Raw genomic sequence first — 18276 nt, forward strand, 5'->3', positions numbered from 1 at the left:
TTCTTTTGTGCAAAACAAATGCACCACCCTTTTTGACCTGAAAAATGCAACCAAAACGTGGCATTTATGGTATGCTCGTGGCACAGCTAGCCTGCAGGTAGCTATCAGGTCGTTAAACTTGCATCTACCAGGCATCGTACCCATTATGCTTGTTGCTGCCTTCTACGATCCACCCTTCAGTGCAGTGGACATAGACTGGTAGTGGAGATAAGATAGCGACACACGAGAGAAACTGCACTCGTAGTAAAAGATACAATGGCACAGCCTTGAATATTTGGAAAAATGATGTGCTACTGAGGACAACACCAGGACGAGCCTTAAAAAACACATTCAGTACGAAGTGCTTGCTTTGCTCTTGCCTTCAGCAGCACTTTGTTTTCCCAAAATGGAGCCTCTTCTGCTGTGTTGCTAACGCCTTGAACAGAAGAACTCTGGTACTTGTAGGGAACTTGTGCCCACTGTGACCACACTTCGTTTGTCACCCTGAAGTGGCCGAGCTTCAGGGGAAGTCTGGTATCGCAAAAGAAGAAAAGAAAAGCTGACCTGAGCTTGCCTCGTGCAAGGAATGTACCCCAGATACAAATAATTTCTTGAGGAGAAAAAAGTAGCCTAGCCTTCACTTTTGTCGGTGTTCATACATTGAAATTTTTATATCGGAACTCTGATCAAAGCAAATGTTGAATAATGTACATTGTTCAATTGAATATTTGAGAGAAAAGAAAAGCTAACATTCATACATGCCTGTTGTACACTTAAAGGTGGCGCACCAAGGATTTAATTTGGGGGGGGGGGCTTCAACACTTGAAGAGAGCGGCTCATTCTTACCCAGACCAATAAGTGCAGTCGTAGACAAATGAAATGCAAACACGAAAATATGAACCAGAACACACAAAATCGAAAAATACTGTCCGTTGAGGTCTAATAATGGCGTGCTATCGGTATATTTGGAAAGCCACATTTCCCAGCTTGGTTTTGTAACTGAGCCATGCGTCATTTTGACTTGCACGGAAGGAAATAAGGAAATCGCTTTGTGTGTTTTGGATCTTATTTTCGTGTTTGGGCTTCATTTGTCCAAGACTGTACACTTATATGCAGAGGCTTGTGGGCAATGACGGTGTTTGACCTCCCAGTTCCCCTGTCCATGTCACAGCATGGGGTTCCAAGCACTTACACCTGTTCCACGAGGCTGAAGTGCTTGCTGCAGGTCAGTTTTTTAAGCGACCGTAACAGGAAACAATGTGCACTGCACGGGTTAAAAACCCAGGCATTGACAGTGTCCCGAAGGAGGTGAAAACCAGATTCGCCTTGGCAAAAGTTCCACACCAGCGTGCTTGTTCTGGCCACCAAGCATACCCATGTAGTTACCACCGCCTGTGCATCATCCAAGGTCGGGGCAACACTGCACCATGGTTGGGACAATCGCCCCAACAGCACTAACATGTGCTACATCAACCTTGCTGCTCCTAAAGCAGAAAAGTGGGCCCCCTGCACTGCTCCGAATCTCGCCAACAAGAATGTTTGTTCATGTTGGGGCCAGTTTGAGCAGAAAATAGCAGCTCGACTGTGATGGTATGTAACTCTTATTGTTCCACTGCCAGGAAGTGGCCACCCAGTCTTGTGCCCTTCCACTTTCCTATTGCCTGTGCTCCGCCTTTGGCTTCTACACTCAACCCTTCGTGGCATTGTTCTGCTGAGCTCAAGAATTCCATTTACAGGGGGGGTGGGGGCTGTTCTTGTGATAGGTGCACAAGAACCACATGTATGAGATTTTGGCACGCGTTGCAGATACTCAGGCGGTCAAAGTGAAACCATGGCCCTCTACTGTGGTGTGCCTCCTAGCCCACGTGTAACACCGAGGTGGAAAACCTCAATTTTAGCTTTCTGGCCTCCATCCTTAAGCACGGTTGGCACGATGGATGCTGCTATTCTCCGCTGTTCACTCGCTTTCTTCTTGACACATTCTTCAGCCTTTGTACGTGGCTCATTTCATTACAGCACAATGACCCCGTATCGGAAATCTGGTGGAGGAGCTCTTGACAAGTTGCATATTCTAAGTGTGATGTTTGGTGAAGGGGGGAAGGGGGGGGCAAAAGGGCAAAAGTGCTCTTTGTTTCAATGAAGATGATCTGAGAAAACATCTTTTCCTATCAGTAGGCGAACTGAAATATCTCTTTTTAAGGCATCAATCTCCATGGCAACAAATGGAGTCCTCGAAAAGGGAGGTAGGTAGGACAGATAACAGACACCTTTCTGAACCTGTCTCACTGAAAGTTACGAGCAACTACAGAATTCTTCGCACGAAAGTCGTTTCGAACACTGCATTGCTAGTACCACTGAATGTTGACTTCATAACGGGCGTCAGTTTTAGCCAAGTGTGGAAAAAGGCTGAAGAAAGCAGTCAAGGGAAAGAGTAACAGAAGGCTGCACTGACATTAGCTGGTGTCGGCAAGGGGAAAGCTTGCGAAAAACAAAGGTACCCTGCACATGGCATTGGTTATTGGTGAGGTGCGCAAATATCAAATTTGGAACTGCAAATTGAGTACAAATAGCACTTCAAATTGAGTAGATAATTTTTGAATGTGAATATCTTTGTTTTAGTGCATATAGAGCTTCTGGAACAGTTACAAAAAAGGCAACTTAGGTAGTCAGGACTCAACACATCCGAGTGATCATGCACTAATGCTTGATAGGAAAATCTTACAAAATATTGAAAACAAAAGGCTTAGACAACATGGCAAAGCAGTGGAACAAAAATTTCACATTCATTGCTGCCAAAAATGCAGGTTCCTCAACATGCTATCAATACAGTAAGTATATTTGACTGGCTGCAGTCCCTCCAGTCATTGAAAAGAGGCCCTTGCGATGCATATGCACCTTACCAGTACATTACTGCATGCATTGACAAGTAACTCTTGACTCCTAATGCGTGCCACCATATTGGTAGGAATACTTATTTTCTGCTTACAGATTTTATACCAATATGCTTCATTGTAGCTAACAAGCACTAGAGTAGTGGGGCAATACCAAACTGGTTTTGTGGCAAATCTGGTTATCCAGTTATTCAATTCACCGATTATTCGAATTTGAAAGCCGGATAACCGGAGTGATCAGATCGTGTGCCTTGTTAACTGGTTTTATATCCAGATATTTGGATATTCGGATTTCTATTTTATACTCCAAAGATTACAAGGAGTGCATTACGGTGAAATCGTTTAAAAATTAAGGATCGTCAAAAGATTTTGGACTATGTTAAACAATGTATTTTACGGAGTACGAATTATTGCATTACTCGCGTGATATCATCATACACACGATCAAGCCGAACAATTTGAATATTTGAATATCCGGTTAACCGGCTATTGAAACCGGATATATTGATTATTCATTGTCGAAAATCCAGATACCTGGACAGCCAGCTTTCAAGAGTCGCTCCGAGCTAGTTCAATCGGATAACCAGTTTGACGGATATTCGCAAGCACTACCCCAGAGTTGGAAAATGCTTGTTTCGCCCAAGGCTTACACATGTTAGGCTCGTATGCACAGCCCTGGCATTGTGCACAAAAGCCAACCCAAATGGTAAGCTGTGCGGTGTAGCTTGAAGTTCGCAAGTCGTGCTGCAGAGCCTTGCTTTATAAATTTATTCCTCTATCCAAGCGAAGCTTGTATTGGCCGACTTGCTTCGTCGATGGCAACGTACGCCGACACGCGTTATGGCAAAGCCAACTTTATCCACGTGCTCTAATGACAACGATGATGATGATGCCCATGAAGTGTTTGGCACATACACACTCGGGGACTTTGCCAGGGATAAAGTGTTGACTGTGCCCCCTGTTGTAGCTCACAGATTTACGTTCTGTTCGGGTGCAGCTCTCGCTCACCGTTCGCAGCTGGTGCGGGTGCGCGCGCACAGGTGTCGCGCTCTATCATGCCACAACAAGAGCCAATCAGCGTCATCGCTCGCATCACGCCACATCGCTCGCATCACACCACATTGCAGGTGTAGGGGTTGCCACCTTTCTTCGAAAAAAAAACCGGCCCTTCAGGGGAGGGAGGGGGGAGGGGGTCGATTCTTTCCCAAGGCTGAAGCTCATGATCTGCATCGTGTCTCAAAGCTGGTTTTCCTCTTTCACCAACTGCCTGGCCCACGGCACCTACCAAACGTCTACCCCTTAATGCAGTACATACCCTCTCTGCAACCATGGGGGTGGCTCTTTTTCATCGCCCAGCTTCCGGCGAGCGCACCCCAATTCTTACCCGACGCACGACCACACGGTGGGATTGTGCTGCAACTTCAACCTGGCACACACGTCTGGACATTTCTTGTATGCCTTCCAGTTTCGCTTGCTTCCCTACACTCCGCTCTAAATAGCAAATTGGCACGACAGCCTCCAGTTCCACAAGACAGGTAGTTACGAGACGAAAACAGTGCAGTACAGTAGTCGCCAAACCCTGCACACACAAACAAGTTGTCAGGTTTGCTCTGCAGACGAGTCTATTGCAGTGATGACAGAAATAGTAAACGTTTGATTCTACCTGCCACATTGCATTTTTACATTTACCTTTGTATGTGCTGTTTCGTGCGATGTGCCGAGATCAGGACATTCGGCTTTTTATTGTGTCAATAAGGTACCCTCCATACCAACATCCTGGGCAAACAACTGCAGGCACACCAACATACTATTGTAACGATGGTTACGAATGAGGACTGGTAAAGGTTTATTTACAAGGCGAACTTGTGCCCAGAAATGATGCGCCGTCTTCCTCCTTTTCCCCCCGTAACGCGTCTCGTCTTCTTCCTTGCCCAACAGTTGTTCGCTGATGCCCAACGTCAGTGTCCAGCCAAGGCGCAAGTTCAACCATGGATACGAGGGTTGTTGCAACATGCAGAGACCTCAATGCCATCACCCAGCATGGGAAGGCATGATACGGGACTTCTGCACTTTACTCAAGTGCACCAGCTGACAATTCTCGATGACCTACGTTGGTCTCAAGCTCCATGAAAGGTCCGCGAGGTGCCTAGTCTTGCAGAACATGTTCCACCATGCAGATGCCCAACAAAAATTTTCCGAACAGCTCAGCACTGCCCACTTTTTTTTATGTCAATACAAATTGCCCACCTGGGTCTACTGGTTGCCTTGTTGCTGAAAGTTGCACTAGCGAGAGGGACATCGGACAACCCAAAGAAATCCTAAATCCACAACCTCCTGAAGATTCTTTGCCATTCATGGTACTCCACTGGAGACTCGGAAGCACTGGGGTGCCTACAAACGGAAGCAATCCAGAAATCGTGAGGCATCCAACAAGCTGGCTGTTGATCATGGCATTACGAAGCGCTCGTAACAAGAGTGCTAGTGCTGGCGCTGAATCACATACTTTGCTGATGCAAACTACTGACACTGGTAGTAGTTGGCTTGCACCATTACCAACACCGGCATTTGCAAACAAATTGAGGCAAAATGGTTTAACATGGCAGCAGGTGCAACTGACACGTTCACACCATCATGCTTAGCACACCAAGGCCTCTGCAAGAGGTGATGCAAGAGGCGATTTTTGACTGCAGAAGCAAAACAAGGTTATTTTACACCTTACATAGCCTGTCTGGGGCACTTGGTCAAGGCTGCACACTGCAGAGCTTTTTCTAATGACACAGTAATACTCATACTCTAGCTGCCCTAATTGTTAACACCACTGTTTTCAGCCAAGAAGAAATACAAACAAAACAGCCGCAAGTGTTGTGTGAAAAGGTTTATTTTGTGGTCCACATAAATTCAAGCGTCATCAATTGAGGAGGGAGGGAAAGGGGGGGGGGGGGGGGGGGGGGCAAACCTTTGCCTCAGCAAAGCAAATTAGGGCCAAAACAAAACAAAGCAAGTATTACAAGGCACAGAAACTCAGTCCGAAACAAATAAGAAAACACTAATTAAAAACCCAGCAGTATGTACACACACACACGGACTAAGGGATGACACCAAGCATTCTTCCTCTCCAATGACAAAACTGTACAGTTGATGCAGAACTCGCAAGCAAAAACAAAGGAAGGGAGGGGGGGACTAAGGTACATGCGGTATTACAACCATTCACACTCAATGGATACTTCCACGGTAATAAATAAAAAATACCTTCCTGGCGGATCACAATAAAATATGCACAAGGCGGTGTAGTAATACCAAGAGAGGAACTTAGGATGCAAGCGACAGAAAGCGGGGAGGGCGAAGAGAAACGCAATACTCGAGGTTTGCGCAAGCCCCATTTTACAGGGTCCTGGAAACGACGGGAGCAAGAATTTTTACACTGAGGCATCCGCTCAGCACGGATGAACGCTCCAGTGTCCTGCATTTTTCCTTGCACTGGCAGTGCACCAGAGAAAAGGGACACCATAGACAGGAATGACGAATGGCTAGGAAACTATGCAGATCGGGGAAGAATTGAAGTGGCGTTCGTGCAAACTGGAACGTACTAGACACGAGTACTTTGTGGTGGTCGTACAAAAAGCGCAGCAAAGGTAGAAAAATTGCTACTGTGCATCTAAGGACTAGATAAATCCACCACGACAGACAACCATTGTTACAAAAAAAAAAAAAAAAAAAGATAAACGGCCCGAACCCTTTGAAACTGGTAAGTCGGTCAATTGAACCCTGTTGAGCGCAGCACTCTTGGCACTACCCTGAGTGCTCTGTGAAAAGTGGCAAGAGAAGCAAAACACACATGCACACACACACACTAGAAGATCACAAAAGGCAGCGAGGGGAACGTCAGCATTTGCAAAAAAACGCGGACAGGGGGCCGAATACTCGGCACAAAAGTTGTTCCTGCGACTGGTGAACATGAAGAGCTTATTGCTTTTAAGCCTAATACAAGTTAAGGTCCGCGCATCAGTGCAGCAAGTACCCCGCACAATGCTTCCAAAACTGGTGCCTCTGTTGACAGGTGGCAGCTGCCCACCCACTGCTCCTCGCGCAGAAGGTGAAACAAGGCTTAGACCAAAGGGAAACGCTGGCTGCTACAAATACCTCAACCCAATCCACTGCGTTTGGACCTCCCAGCAGCAAATGTGCAGTTTCAGATGAAAAATCGCTAACGCCAGCCAACCAGCGAAGCAAAAACGGGTGGCTTGTAGCAGCACATTTTCCTCCGTGGGAATGTTATGCGGAGTAACTCGGGACGTGGCGTTGTTGGTCCCTAGACACACAAGAGCCCCCAAGGCCCACGTGCATTGGGGCACTGGCTGGCACTAGGAAGTGTCCCACCATAGCTACCATAGCCAACAGCGACAAACAAACAACCAAGAACACCAGCCAGCCGTACCATCAGCAACAAGCCGTGCCAAGTGATGCAGAAATGCATTTTCTGCAGCTGGCACCAAGAGTAACAACCCTCTCCACTTTGACCTCCCTTGTGGAGACACCGAGAAAGACAACAAAAAAGGGGGACATTGCGGCGCTAGAGGCCACCTTCGCACGAACAGTGCCTGTGGACGGTGGAACTACCGCTTGCCAAATTCAACCCCCAGGGGAAGTAACGGTTGCCTGAACTGTGCCTCTTTCGACCTGTGCTGGCTACAAGCCTCGGAAGTTATGCTAGCCGGCAGAAAGAGAAATGGCCTTGGGAGGAAGCTGGCCACAGGGCTGAATGTGGGAATGAAATGTTGGCCAATTAAGAAGACCGGAAGGTTAAAAGAAGGTCGGAGTGGAGTAAAAGATGTAAAAGGTCCGAAAAGATAAAACATGTCAGCATAAATGCAAACGGTCGTAACACACAAAGCGAGAAAAGGGGACAACATCTTCTAGAGCAATTGACGAGTAAATTCATCCCAGATGTTCACAGCCCACACATTTTTCCACTGCACCAGTACTTCCACTTTGTACAGCAGGCACGAAATTGTGGGGTAATTACATCAGTGCTGCGTAAAACAGCTATGGCAGTATCAGTACGCGAGTGCTGCTACAATCAACAGTTAAAATGTTGAGATCTTCAAGTTAGCAACACAGACTTTTGTGAATGCTAGAATTAAGAAATACAAATAGACTACTCGTCTCTCCAGACAGCTGAAGATTACAAATTCATTTCCACCTTCAAAAATCCCACACGCACCGTTAGAAATGATACGAGCAAACAAAAATGTCAACAACGACAGCTGGCAAACCCTGTTTTTCACGCTCTGCTTGAGCCACACACGCAGCACCAGACGGCAAGCACAGTGCCACTCCACCCTTGGATGTCACAAATATGCGTAGCACTGGCTTGCAGTTGTATATGCAGTGGGCTCGCGAAGCACACAACAACTCCCCTCAAACAATCCCCATTCAACACCCATGCTGGCACTGTGTTTGCAACACGTTCAAAGTCTAACAACCAGTGGCTTCCACGTACAAACGGCCGCTTCCTACACAGCCCATGCATTACAGCGATGAAAGAACAAGCTGTAACTGCAAGCAGGCAAAGCCCTATGCGGGCACACAGCAAAATTCCCCAACTTTTACACGGAGCGACCAGTGTACAAGCACTGCACGTGTTGCTACCACACCACCCATGCTCAACAATTACAATTCAAAGGGTTTGGCTCCAATCTCGTGTTCCCTTAACTCCTCCACAGTACTGACGCAAACAAACAAACACCTCTGCCCAAGTCCAACCAGTAACCGCGGTTCCGAGACATCCTCAAACTCAACTGTGGGCTGTGAGGCCGCTAGCGCCACCAAAGACCACTTCGCGCTACAACGTAACTCGACACAGGCTAGCGCAGTACCAAATCCATTACATAATATGTACATTGCACGCGTACTGAGGGCAGCCGGCTCGGGTTGCCCGCCACTCACTTTGCACAGGGCTGCCAGTGGCAGTGATGGCACGTTGGAGCACCGCAGCGGTGCAAGCAGGCAGACAATGCAGCTGGTGATGAACGACACCCACGCGACTTGCCAGAGGCGAGCAAAGAAAAGCTGCGCTGGGCAGAAAAGAGGAGCTGTGCTTCCGAGAACATTGGCCAGTGTACAAAAAACGAGAAGCAGCTAGGACAAGCACGGCACGTCCTACACAAACAGCCTGCAATGGCACCGCACACCCCTGGCATTGCCAACACACACACACACACACACACACACCAGAGCTTCATGCTGCTCAGTAGCATGAGTAGCCCGAGCATGCAAGCAGCATGAGCACGCATCCCGCAAGAAGTCTGCACAGTAAGAAGTAGGCGAACCTTGGCCCATCACAGGCTGCAGGCCAGGGCACTTCACTGGAAAGCCAACATGCTCGCCTGCCACACTGGCGAAATCACATGGCACACCCGCTGCAGTTAACCAACCATACAGGAAGACACGGTTCAAACAGAGAGAGGAATGCACAGCCTGCATCATTTGTACACCAGCCACTGTTCTGCTCTGCTTGAGCAATGTTCTAGGGCATCGGAAACCAGAAGGGAACCGGATTGGGTTGAGACCAGGGCCTTTCCCGCTTTGTGGAAATCTGCAAAGGAAACGTCCTCACTAAGTGGTTGGGATTGGTTGATTTGGCTACAACACCTCGCCAAGGTAAACCACACATCCTATCGTTGGCTGCGCTAGACAGAGATGAACTCAGAATATGATCCAGGACAGCAAACGGTTGCCTAGGTGGAATACGGCTCTTTTCTTTGACTAAACAAGACTGGAAGCCATCTGATGCTGCAACACCACCTCCCACTGATCCGACTAGGGGCGCACGTTAGGCTAATCCAGCCCTGGTGAATAACACAGCATTCAAATGGCGCACAAACACAAGCCATATCACACCCAAATGCAACCAAAGGAAGACGAGGTGTTACCAAAAGCCCCAGAGGAATGTCAACGATGGAAGCGCGCATGCCACTTCTTTTTCCGCACAACCTCAAAAGAACAAGAATGGATCCTTCAACGCACTGCCTTACAAAATCGCACTACAGCACAACAACAAAGAAACCGGCTCGCCCCACAAACGCACCCCACACAGCACAGCACCAAACGACAAACAAGTGGGCAGAAGAAAGGTGGTGTGGTGGATGAGGGAGACAGCAGCAGGGGCTGAGCGAGAACACCAAACTCTCCACGAGGTGACACCGACAACTGAGACCGGGAGGGACCGCCCACATGCGCTGCCTGGCGTGCAGCGGGGCGGCGACGGCACTCACCGCAGCGTGTGCCCCGAGGGGCCAGCTGCGACACACGGTCACGGGGCCGGCCGTGGGGCCCAACACAGCCCACGAGATCCCCCTAGGCGGTGAGGAAGAAGAGGTGGCAGTGGCTGAGCGAAGAGGTCAGCGGCCAGGGGGGCCGGTCACCGCTCGGGGGCCTTCTCGCGGTGCTGGCGCAGCCGCGGGCGGCAGTGGCGCTTGTGCAGGGGCCAGTCGCGCTGCTGGCAGAAGAGGCCGCAGTAGCGGGCAGCCTGGCAGCGGCCACAGATGCTGAACTCCCGGGGCTCCCGCTCCAGGCTGCTGCAGGGCGGGTAGTGGCACTCGTAGTAGCAGCCGCCCTCCTCTGCAAACAGGGGGGCCAGGGCACGCTCAGCACCACACGGGCATGCGGGGTGAACCACCAGGGCCTCACAAAGGGCTCTGCACGTCCTCTCTACAAGCGGGCCCCCACAGAAAAGGAGGCGGAACTAAAAGTGGCACAAATGGCCCAGCCCCTGTCAGGACTCTTTTGAAGCACCATATGCGTAGCAGGAATAAACGAGCAAGGGTGAGCAGTTCCAGGCCGACCTATTTGCAACTGGAGAAAAAGATGCTGGAGCGGCACCAACACCAAGGCTCTTGAACTGGTGCCAAGTGCCAAGCGGTGTGCACACCCATTGGCAAATGCAGAAACCAACATATGCACATTTTGACAGCAATTCTAGTCTTCCCCCTCCCCTACAAAGCAATTGTAGAAAGTCGAACTGCCCTTTTGCACCAAACATCGGGGGCGTAAAGAGGGCACACCCAGAAGTAAACGTAGGCTTGTTGCTTGTTACTACAGTCAAACCCGTTTATAGCGAACTGCAATATGCACCGCGATTTGTTCGATATATCCAATAGTTCGATATAGCGGAACCCACCTATAACGAGCTTATTGCTACGAGTTCGCATTGCGCGGTAGCCCCCCCTCCTCAACTCCAACGCCCGTGTGTACGAGATTTCGGCGCACGATAAAGATCCCCAGGTGGTCAAAATTAATCCGGAGCCCTCCACTACGGCGCGCCTCATCGCCTGCGTTGCGTCGGCGCGTTAAACCCCACAATCAATCAATCAACTCCACCATCCCCGCATGCAGAAACGAACACAGTAAAGTAGCCATTAACCATGCCCAAAATAATTCATTTATTGCAATTAATAAAGCTTCTTTCCGCCTTAACTGCCTACTTTGCAAAAAAAAGCGCTGATTTTTGTTTTCACTTTCGTTTTGGCGGCTACAACTAGCATAGCATTCTCTACACGAAACATTGTTTGGAGCGAGTCTGCATTCTCCAAAATCGAGGAAGCCTTGGCGGAGCACATCGACTGCCGAAAGCGCTTCACTATAAGCATCGGACGGCTTTCACTCGTGACATCAGCAACGTTGGCGAGCTCTTCTCACAGTTCACCAATGCTGCTATCTTGGTCCGGACTCGCTGACTGGGCGGGTTCCGTCGTAAGTCCCACGCGTCGGAAATAGTTACGGAAAGTGTCGGCCGTCACGTCGCTCCGTGCAAGGCGCAATGTCCCAGTCGCGGCTCTTGCTCCGTGGTGGCGGCCAATCCACATCTCAATCGCCGCTCCGAGACCATGCATTTTGGCGGTCATTCTAGGCGCGCGGAGTTCGATATATCGGATGTGAACTTCGTTATAAGGAATATGTTTCCCATGTATTTCCGCAACTGAATTTTTTTTGTTCGATATATAGCATAATTCGCTCTATCCGGGTTCGTTATAGCCGGGTTTGACTGTAATACTGCTTGTTTATGGAGACATGCATTCCCTCATGGCAGTTTTCGATCCAAGACACCAATAACCAGTTGAATGGTTTTTCCCCCCCTTTCCCTGGAGTGCTACTCTTATAGGAGTACTGACACCAATTTTCGGCGTCAATATTATTGCACAGTTCGCTCCCTTTGCTCAACAGAATACCCTGGCTGAAATATGAGCGGCCTGCGATGCGAAGAACATACTTTAATTGGGTCTCATTTATCGCGCCGACGGAAGAGCACGCAGAGTGGCACTCAGCAAATGGACATCAGGGTGACATCATCCCGTGGTAGTGACGCGGACACCGCTCGCCAAAAACTCGCGCCGTCACTTCACACGTGCGGCCTCGCGAGCGGCAAGTGGGCGCTGGCGCATTCACAAACGGGTGCACGTAGCCAGAGCGACAGGCATAAAAGCTGCCCAGAAAGGCCCTGTTATCAAAAATAAAGTTCCACACACGGGAAAGGAAGCGATAATATAGCTCGGAATCACAATAGAAGTCGCCATCAGGACTTTTATCGAAAGCGGTCATCGAATTTCTGCCGCAATGGTAAGCCTAGCACCTTCAGGCAGCTTAGCCGTTCAGCTCCGGCAGCGGCGCGGTCGAAACATTGCCCCCCCGGCCTCCGGAGGGTTTTGACGTCCACAAAAAGCGGTGAGGTCATGTCGGGATTCTGTCATTAGCACCTTTCGGGCTGAAAGCGCGGGAAATTGAAACGAACGATTTTCAGGCCGTTCAATGTAATTAATTATCGCGTGCTGAAGTATTTAAAGTGCTGTGTCGGGTTCGCCAGACCATTAAGCACCGATAAAAGCAATAAAAATGGATCATACAATTTTCGTGTCAGTACTCCTGCTTGAAATATCACCCAACACAGTGCAGTTTACATGCTTCTGGTTCTACTGGAGCCCATTTGTGGCCAGCCCACCTTTAAGTGCATAGTGCAGGGGTTCTCGGGCATGTTGGTCCCAGGGAACTCTGCTAAGCTCTGTTAAGTGCCAAGGAACCCCTCCCCCCTCGCCATTTATCATTCCGTTCACGCTACATTCACGTGCAATAAATTCAAAACGAAGCAAGCTTGCTTGCTTTTGAATTTATTGCACGTGAATGTCGACTTTACGCGAGTGCGTACGCTAGCGGCACCTATCTCCAAACAGGAGAAATGCGCATGGGGGTAATATAAGGCAGAGATTCAAGTGCAATAGTTTAACCACGCGGCCCATTTTCGGAGTCTGGCTGGCTAACAAGCTGCTGGTGGGATTTATTGCGCAGCTTGCGCCTTTTTGTTATGCACCGAGATGTCTTACTGACACTCGGGCATGAGTAATGAAGGTTCCTTAGATCGATCGCACCTCGGGTTCACCATCTAAGTTACTTGGCGAGTGCAGAACGAGGGAAAATTTATCAGTGGCTCGTGAAACCCGGAGGAAGGGCCTGCGGAACCCCTAGGTTCCGCGGAACCCACTGGTATAGTGTACCACAGTGCAAGGAGCCAGGCAATGGACACAGCAGTGTGCGGCCAGATAACACGCTGCCAGCCCCTTGCCAGTCTCTTTTCTGGACTGAACAACACCAGAACCTTGCAGCACAACACCAGAAGCTTGCAGCGAGTGCAGTATCTGGTGCACTCGCACTCCATAAAGTGGCAGTTTCAGAACAGACTAAAGCTATGAGCAAGCATTAATGAACCCCAAATTTCACTTCAAAATAGAGTTTTCCAAGCCCCTGGGTCAGGGGGGGGTGGGGAGCAACACTCACCTTCCTCTTCAATAACTTCTCCATTGGCATTGTAGTACTTCGTCGAAGTCGCATCGGCAAGCTGGGACAGGCAGAGTAAAATGAGAATTAGGACCGCTCCAGCCTGAGAGCGCTTTCCACAGAGGCAGGCAAGACTCAAGGTGCACACCATGCTTAGAGGTGACACTGTGGTACACAGCTGGGGCACAACCTGCAACACTTTTTTCAACTTTTTTTGAAATCTTCAATGCTTGCAGAACGTAGTCACCCAACCCACCCAGTACTTAGATAAGGGGGTCGCAAAGTGCCTCAGCCAAAAATTACAGCTCTATGCCCATCAGATAACTTGAAACCTCACTCAAAAGATATTTCTCTCTTTTCCAGTCTTGACGTTCTTCGACGGCCCAAATTACGAAACGAAGGCCATGTAGCGGCTGTTGGCCGGTTTTCCTTCGGTTGCAGCAATGAAAGCTTTTCAAAAGCAACTTAAAAAAAAAAAAGCCACAGAAACAAAGCAGAACTGGAACGCGTATTTGGTACGACGAGCAAATCATGCAGTGTTGCTCCGTGCTGGCGATAACTATAGCTTTCGCAGTGGTTCCAGATGCAAAGGAAAGAGTGAAAGCGCTTATCGAAAGTGTTGCAGGGTCCCTTCAACCAGCTGCATTTACTGTCTCGCTTGGATGCTCCTCACTTAGCTTCGACGCCTATCTTGCTTTGTGACTTGACTACACACGTCTCTGCTACAAAACATGGCAGGCACTGTCCACATTCATTGCTCTTTACCGGCAGTCCCCCATTCGAGGGGAGACACTGGTCTCAAGAACCAACAATTCATCAAAACAAATTTTCTGCAATGTTTCCAATCAACGAGTCCCCAAGTAGGTACTTTCAAAATATTACTGCTGTATCTCAGGAACTTACTGCCACACTCCAAAGGAGTATAAACAACCATTTTTGCCTGCCAAGTTCTCTTTTTCTTCTTTTTTTTTTGCACCTTGGGGAAAAACTGTTGGCCATAGTACCTAGACCTAGGCAGTACTTATCACCCAGATTACAACAGTTTTGGTGACATCGCACAAAAAACCACCCCAGCATTAAAACCTATCGTACAGACTTGTGTAATAGCTGCAGATTTTTCAAGCCGTGATATGAAAACCAGGAATGCACCCACAGCTCAATGAAAACACATTTTAGTAGTTATAATTGCTTGTTGCTAAACCTGTCTATTACAATCTAAAACAAAGTGCTAAATCAGGGTGTCTAGCAAATTGCCTAATTCAATTTCCCTGACTTTTCCATGTTTTCCATGACCATTCTAAACGAAATTCCCTGACCTATACAACAGTCGCCATTCTGTGGAAATGGTCCGTGAAGCATATAAAAAGTGTAGAGAAAACACATTCTATCATAGCGAATTCTATCATAAGGAAACACATTTGTTGCAAGTGCCCTATACAACTCTCAAAATGCACTTTGATTAACTTCAGTTTGAGGTTTGCTTGCCTTCAGTTACGGCCTCAGAGAGTTTATTTCATCTTGCGGAATAGAAGCTTTAAGTTGCGCTTGAGCGAGCACCTCTTGCTTTTTTTCTTGATTGTCCTTGCTCGACATGCAACGCGAACCGCATGGTACGTTTCTGCACGCGATTTGGGCGCGTCGGCGTAGCGCGTGCGATTTTTTGACGCCCGCGTCGACAATTCGCGCGCGCGGCCGTGGGAGGAGCCTGACGACTTGCGCCAATGGGGAGCCGCGCGCCTCATGGTGGCAGTTTCGAAGCTCTCGAGACAGCCGGTTGGCTCCGCCAGAGATGTTTAGGCTTACCACCCCGCCAGGGGCTGCATGGCGCTTTCACAAGCGGCAGGACGATGTTTTATAGTACCGTTTTCGCCCACATTATAAGCTCCTTTGCCTCGCAAACAACTTTGTGCGTGCCTTGTGCGGCATTTTAGAGAGCTCATAGAAGCGGTCGCTCGAGCTACCGTCACCACTTCGCGGTCGCTGGAGCTACCGTCACCACTTCGCGGTCGAAGCCGCCGCCATGTCGCCGCCGCCGGCAGCACCGCGCGCAGCGTGCGGGTGGTTCCGCGGCAGCGTCAGCGCGCCTGTGACGAGCGCGGCGCGTTTTCAAGAGCAGAAAACGCCCCATGCAGTTCACGCTAAACCATGTCATGTTCCTTTTTGATTATGCAATTCTGGCTCCTGCAGATGTCATAAGAAGTTCTTTCAAGATTAGCTTCCAAAAAGCGCTTCATTTTAAAATTCACTGAAAAAAAAAAGAGCGTTGTGCGTGCGATTTGGGCACCACCTACATATTCCCTCTGCGCAAGTGCACCCACCGACCTAAGCCGGCTGCGAGCTGCATGAACTGCACGGCGAGTTTCTTCACGCGATTCGCGCGCGGCATTTTCGCGGCCGCGTCGACGATTTCGTGCCTGCGGTGGCTCCTTTCCAGCACAAGCAAGTGCGTTTCTGGCTTATTAAATGCCTTGTTATTAAATTATGACTTTTCTTCGTGCGGTTAGAAGCGGTCGCTGGCGCTACCCATGGAGAAAGATGGAGCTACCGCACTATTCCGCGGCCGGTACTGCCGCCATGTTGCCAGCGCCTACCGCTCGGCACGCACCGTGCGGGTGGTTTCCGCGGCGGCGTCAGCGCGCCCCAGGCGTGCTTGCAGAAAAGCCAGAAAACGTTTCATGCGGTTCACGCTTACGTCGCGCGCGAACGTGTTGCGTTCGGTAGCTCCAACACCGGTTTCCCCTATTCTAAAGCTGTGTGGGCAGGCCCCGAAGTCATTTTCCCTGACTGGTACTACTTGATTGAAAAATTCCCTGACAATTTCCTGACTTTCCCCGGTGGCTCAAAATTCCCAGACTTTTCCCTGTTTTCCCGGTTTTCCCGGTCGCTAGACACCCTGTAAATAATGCTGTCATCGCCTCCGCAGGCACAGAAAGAAGTTATCACTCGCCCACATCTTTCCTTATGCTCACACGGGCACCAATCTGATCAGGTCATCCTTTGTCCTATCGTATTCCCGCTGGTTTGAAGCATTTATGTGTTGTGCTTAGAGGAACCGCCATTCAGGTCCCCATCCCGTGGACTTTCTTGACAGCACCTGCATGTGCTTGCTTTCTATGTTAGCTTGCAACTGCAGTTGAGTGCACGGATTTCATTTTTATTTCCAACGCTTCAGCACAATCGCCACTGATGCTTGGTGATGATAATACCAAAATAATCACGGAGAAAGACATGGAGCTTAAATGCCACCATTAGCCCCAGCTACAAGGCTACGACAGAAGCGCATTGTGAACTAGTGCAGCGGCAAGGGAGTGCACCCAAGCCTGCTGGCACTGCGACCTTGCTGCACCTTCCGTGTGCTTTGTGACACTTCCACGACGTCGACACGGCTGAAGCTCGTTTTACTGCTTCGTTTACTGCCTGGCACCTGCCAGTCGCGGCTTCCATTTTCACCAGTAGCTCCAGCTTATTGCTGCAACAGAAGCACATCACATCGAGCTAGTGCAGCAACAAGGGAGCACATCCTGCTGTGTACACGACGTCGACGTGGCAGTCCCGCGGTTCCGGTTCCTGCTATGCCAAAGCTATGTAAGCAGCAGGATTTGCTTTGAAGGCCTCCTGTGATGGCTAGTTATAAGGAACATTGATACATAAATCAACACACCTGGGAAGAAGATAAACGACTGAGAATATACATTGCCAACTAAATGTCCAAAGAATGTGGGGGAAAAAAAAACATCCTCAAAAGTTGTTCAGGCATGAAAGGGGGGGGGGGGGGGGGGGGGGGGCATACTTATGGCATACATGCAATGCAGTGAAGATTTTTTTTTTAAAACCCCAAATTTTTGGGTACACCTTCTGAGAAAACCAGTTTCTACTCAGTGGCAACTAATTGTTTTTACAGAGATGCAAACGACAGCAAAATGACTACTACTGCATTCCCGACCTACAAAACCACGGGATAGGCTTGGGAAAGCCAAAGTACCCCTCAAGCCAGAAACAAACTTGCGGTAAAAAGGTGCTTGCATTCATGCCTACTTAGACAAGCTTAACTCTGAACCGATGTGCAACACAGTTTGGTAACACCTTCCAGCTACCAACTACAGCCTACATTGCAGAAAACAGGAGTCTACATAGTAGAACTGCAAGTAGCAGACTGAAAAGCAGTGGGCTCAACAAGCGCCACAATTCGGTAACTGCACAGCACTACTAGGTACGAGAGCTCTACCACAGTAATGCCACCATCACACAAGTGCAGCCAATCTGGTATTCAAGACTGGCACAGGAGCTCAAAAAATAAGTACCGTATGAGTTGGATTAAAGGTCGAGCCGGAATATAGGTCGACCCCTTTACCTTGCGGCCGAGAAATGGGAAAAAAAAGTAGGCACACGACATCGTTTTATTGCGGCTAGCACTGCTCCCCTATCCCGCACATCACTCGGAGCTGTCTGAGCTCTCGTCCGACGACGACTGCTTCTGGCTGTTCGTCTCCCACAGCATGTCGTCCTCAGTGCCGTCTAGTGCATTGCTGATACAGCACTTCTTGAAGGCTGGCAACACCATCTCGTCCGGCAGCGAGCCCCA

At 49.2% G+C, this 18276-nt stretch overlaps 1 protein-coding gene across 2 annotated transcripts in view; it reads right to left on the reverse strand.

The window, feature by feature from the left end:
* Positions 1-6416: 6416 nt before the first annotated feature.
* The window catches only part of LOC144138506 (zinc finger MYND domain-containing protein 19-like), a 28773-nt gene continuing 16913 nt past the window's right edge, over positions 6417-18276 (reverse strand). For both annotated transcript variants that reach the window (XM_077670826.1, XM_077670836.1), the window contains exons 5-6: positions 13695-13755; positions 6417-10490 (exon numbers count right to left, since the gene is read on the reverse strand). In XM_077670826.1, coding sequence (XP_077526952.1) covers positions 10291-10490; positions 13695-13755 — 261 coding nt within the window. In that variant the 3' untranslated portion in view covers positions 6417-10290. The remainder of the gene's footprint in view (positions 10491-13694; positions 13756-18276) is intronic.

Source organism: Haemaphysalis longicornis, unplaced genomic scaffold (genome assembly GCF_048455015.1).
Source record: "Haemaphysalis longicornis isolate Haplotype H1 unplaced genomic scaffold, Haemaphysalis longicornis Haplotype H1 scaffold_1, whole genome shotgun sequence".
NCBI classification, from domain to species: Eukaryota; Metazoa; Arthropoda; class Arachnida; order Ixodida; family Ixodidae; genus Haemaphysalis; species Haemaphysalis longicornis.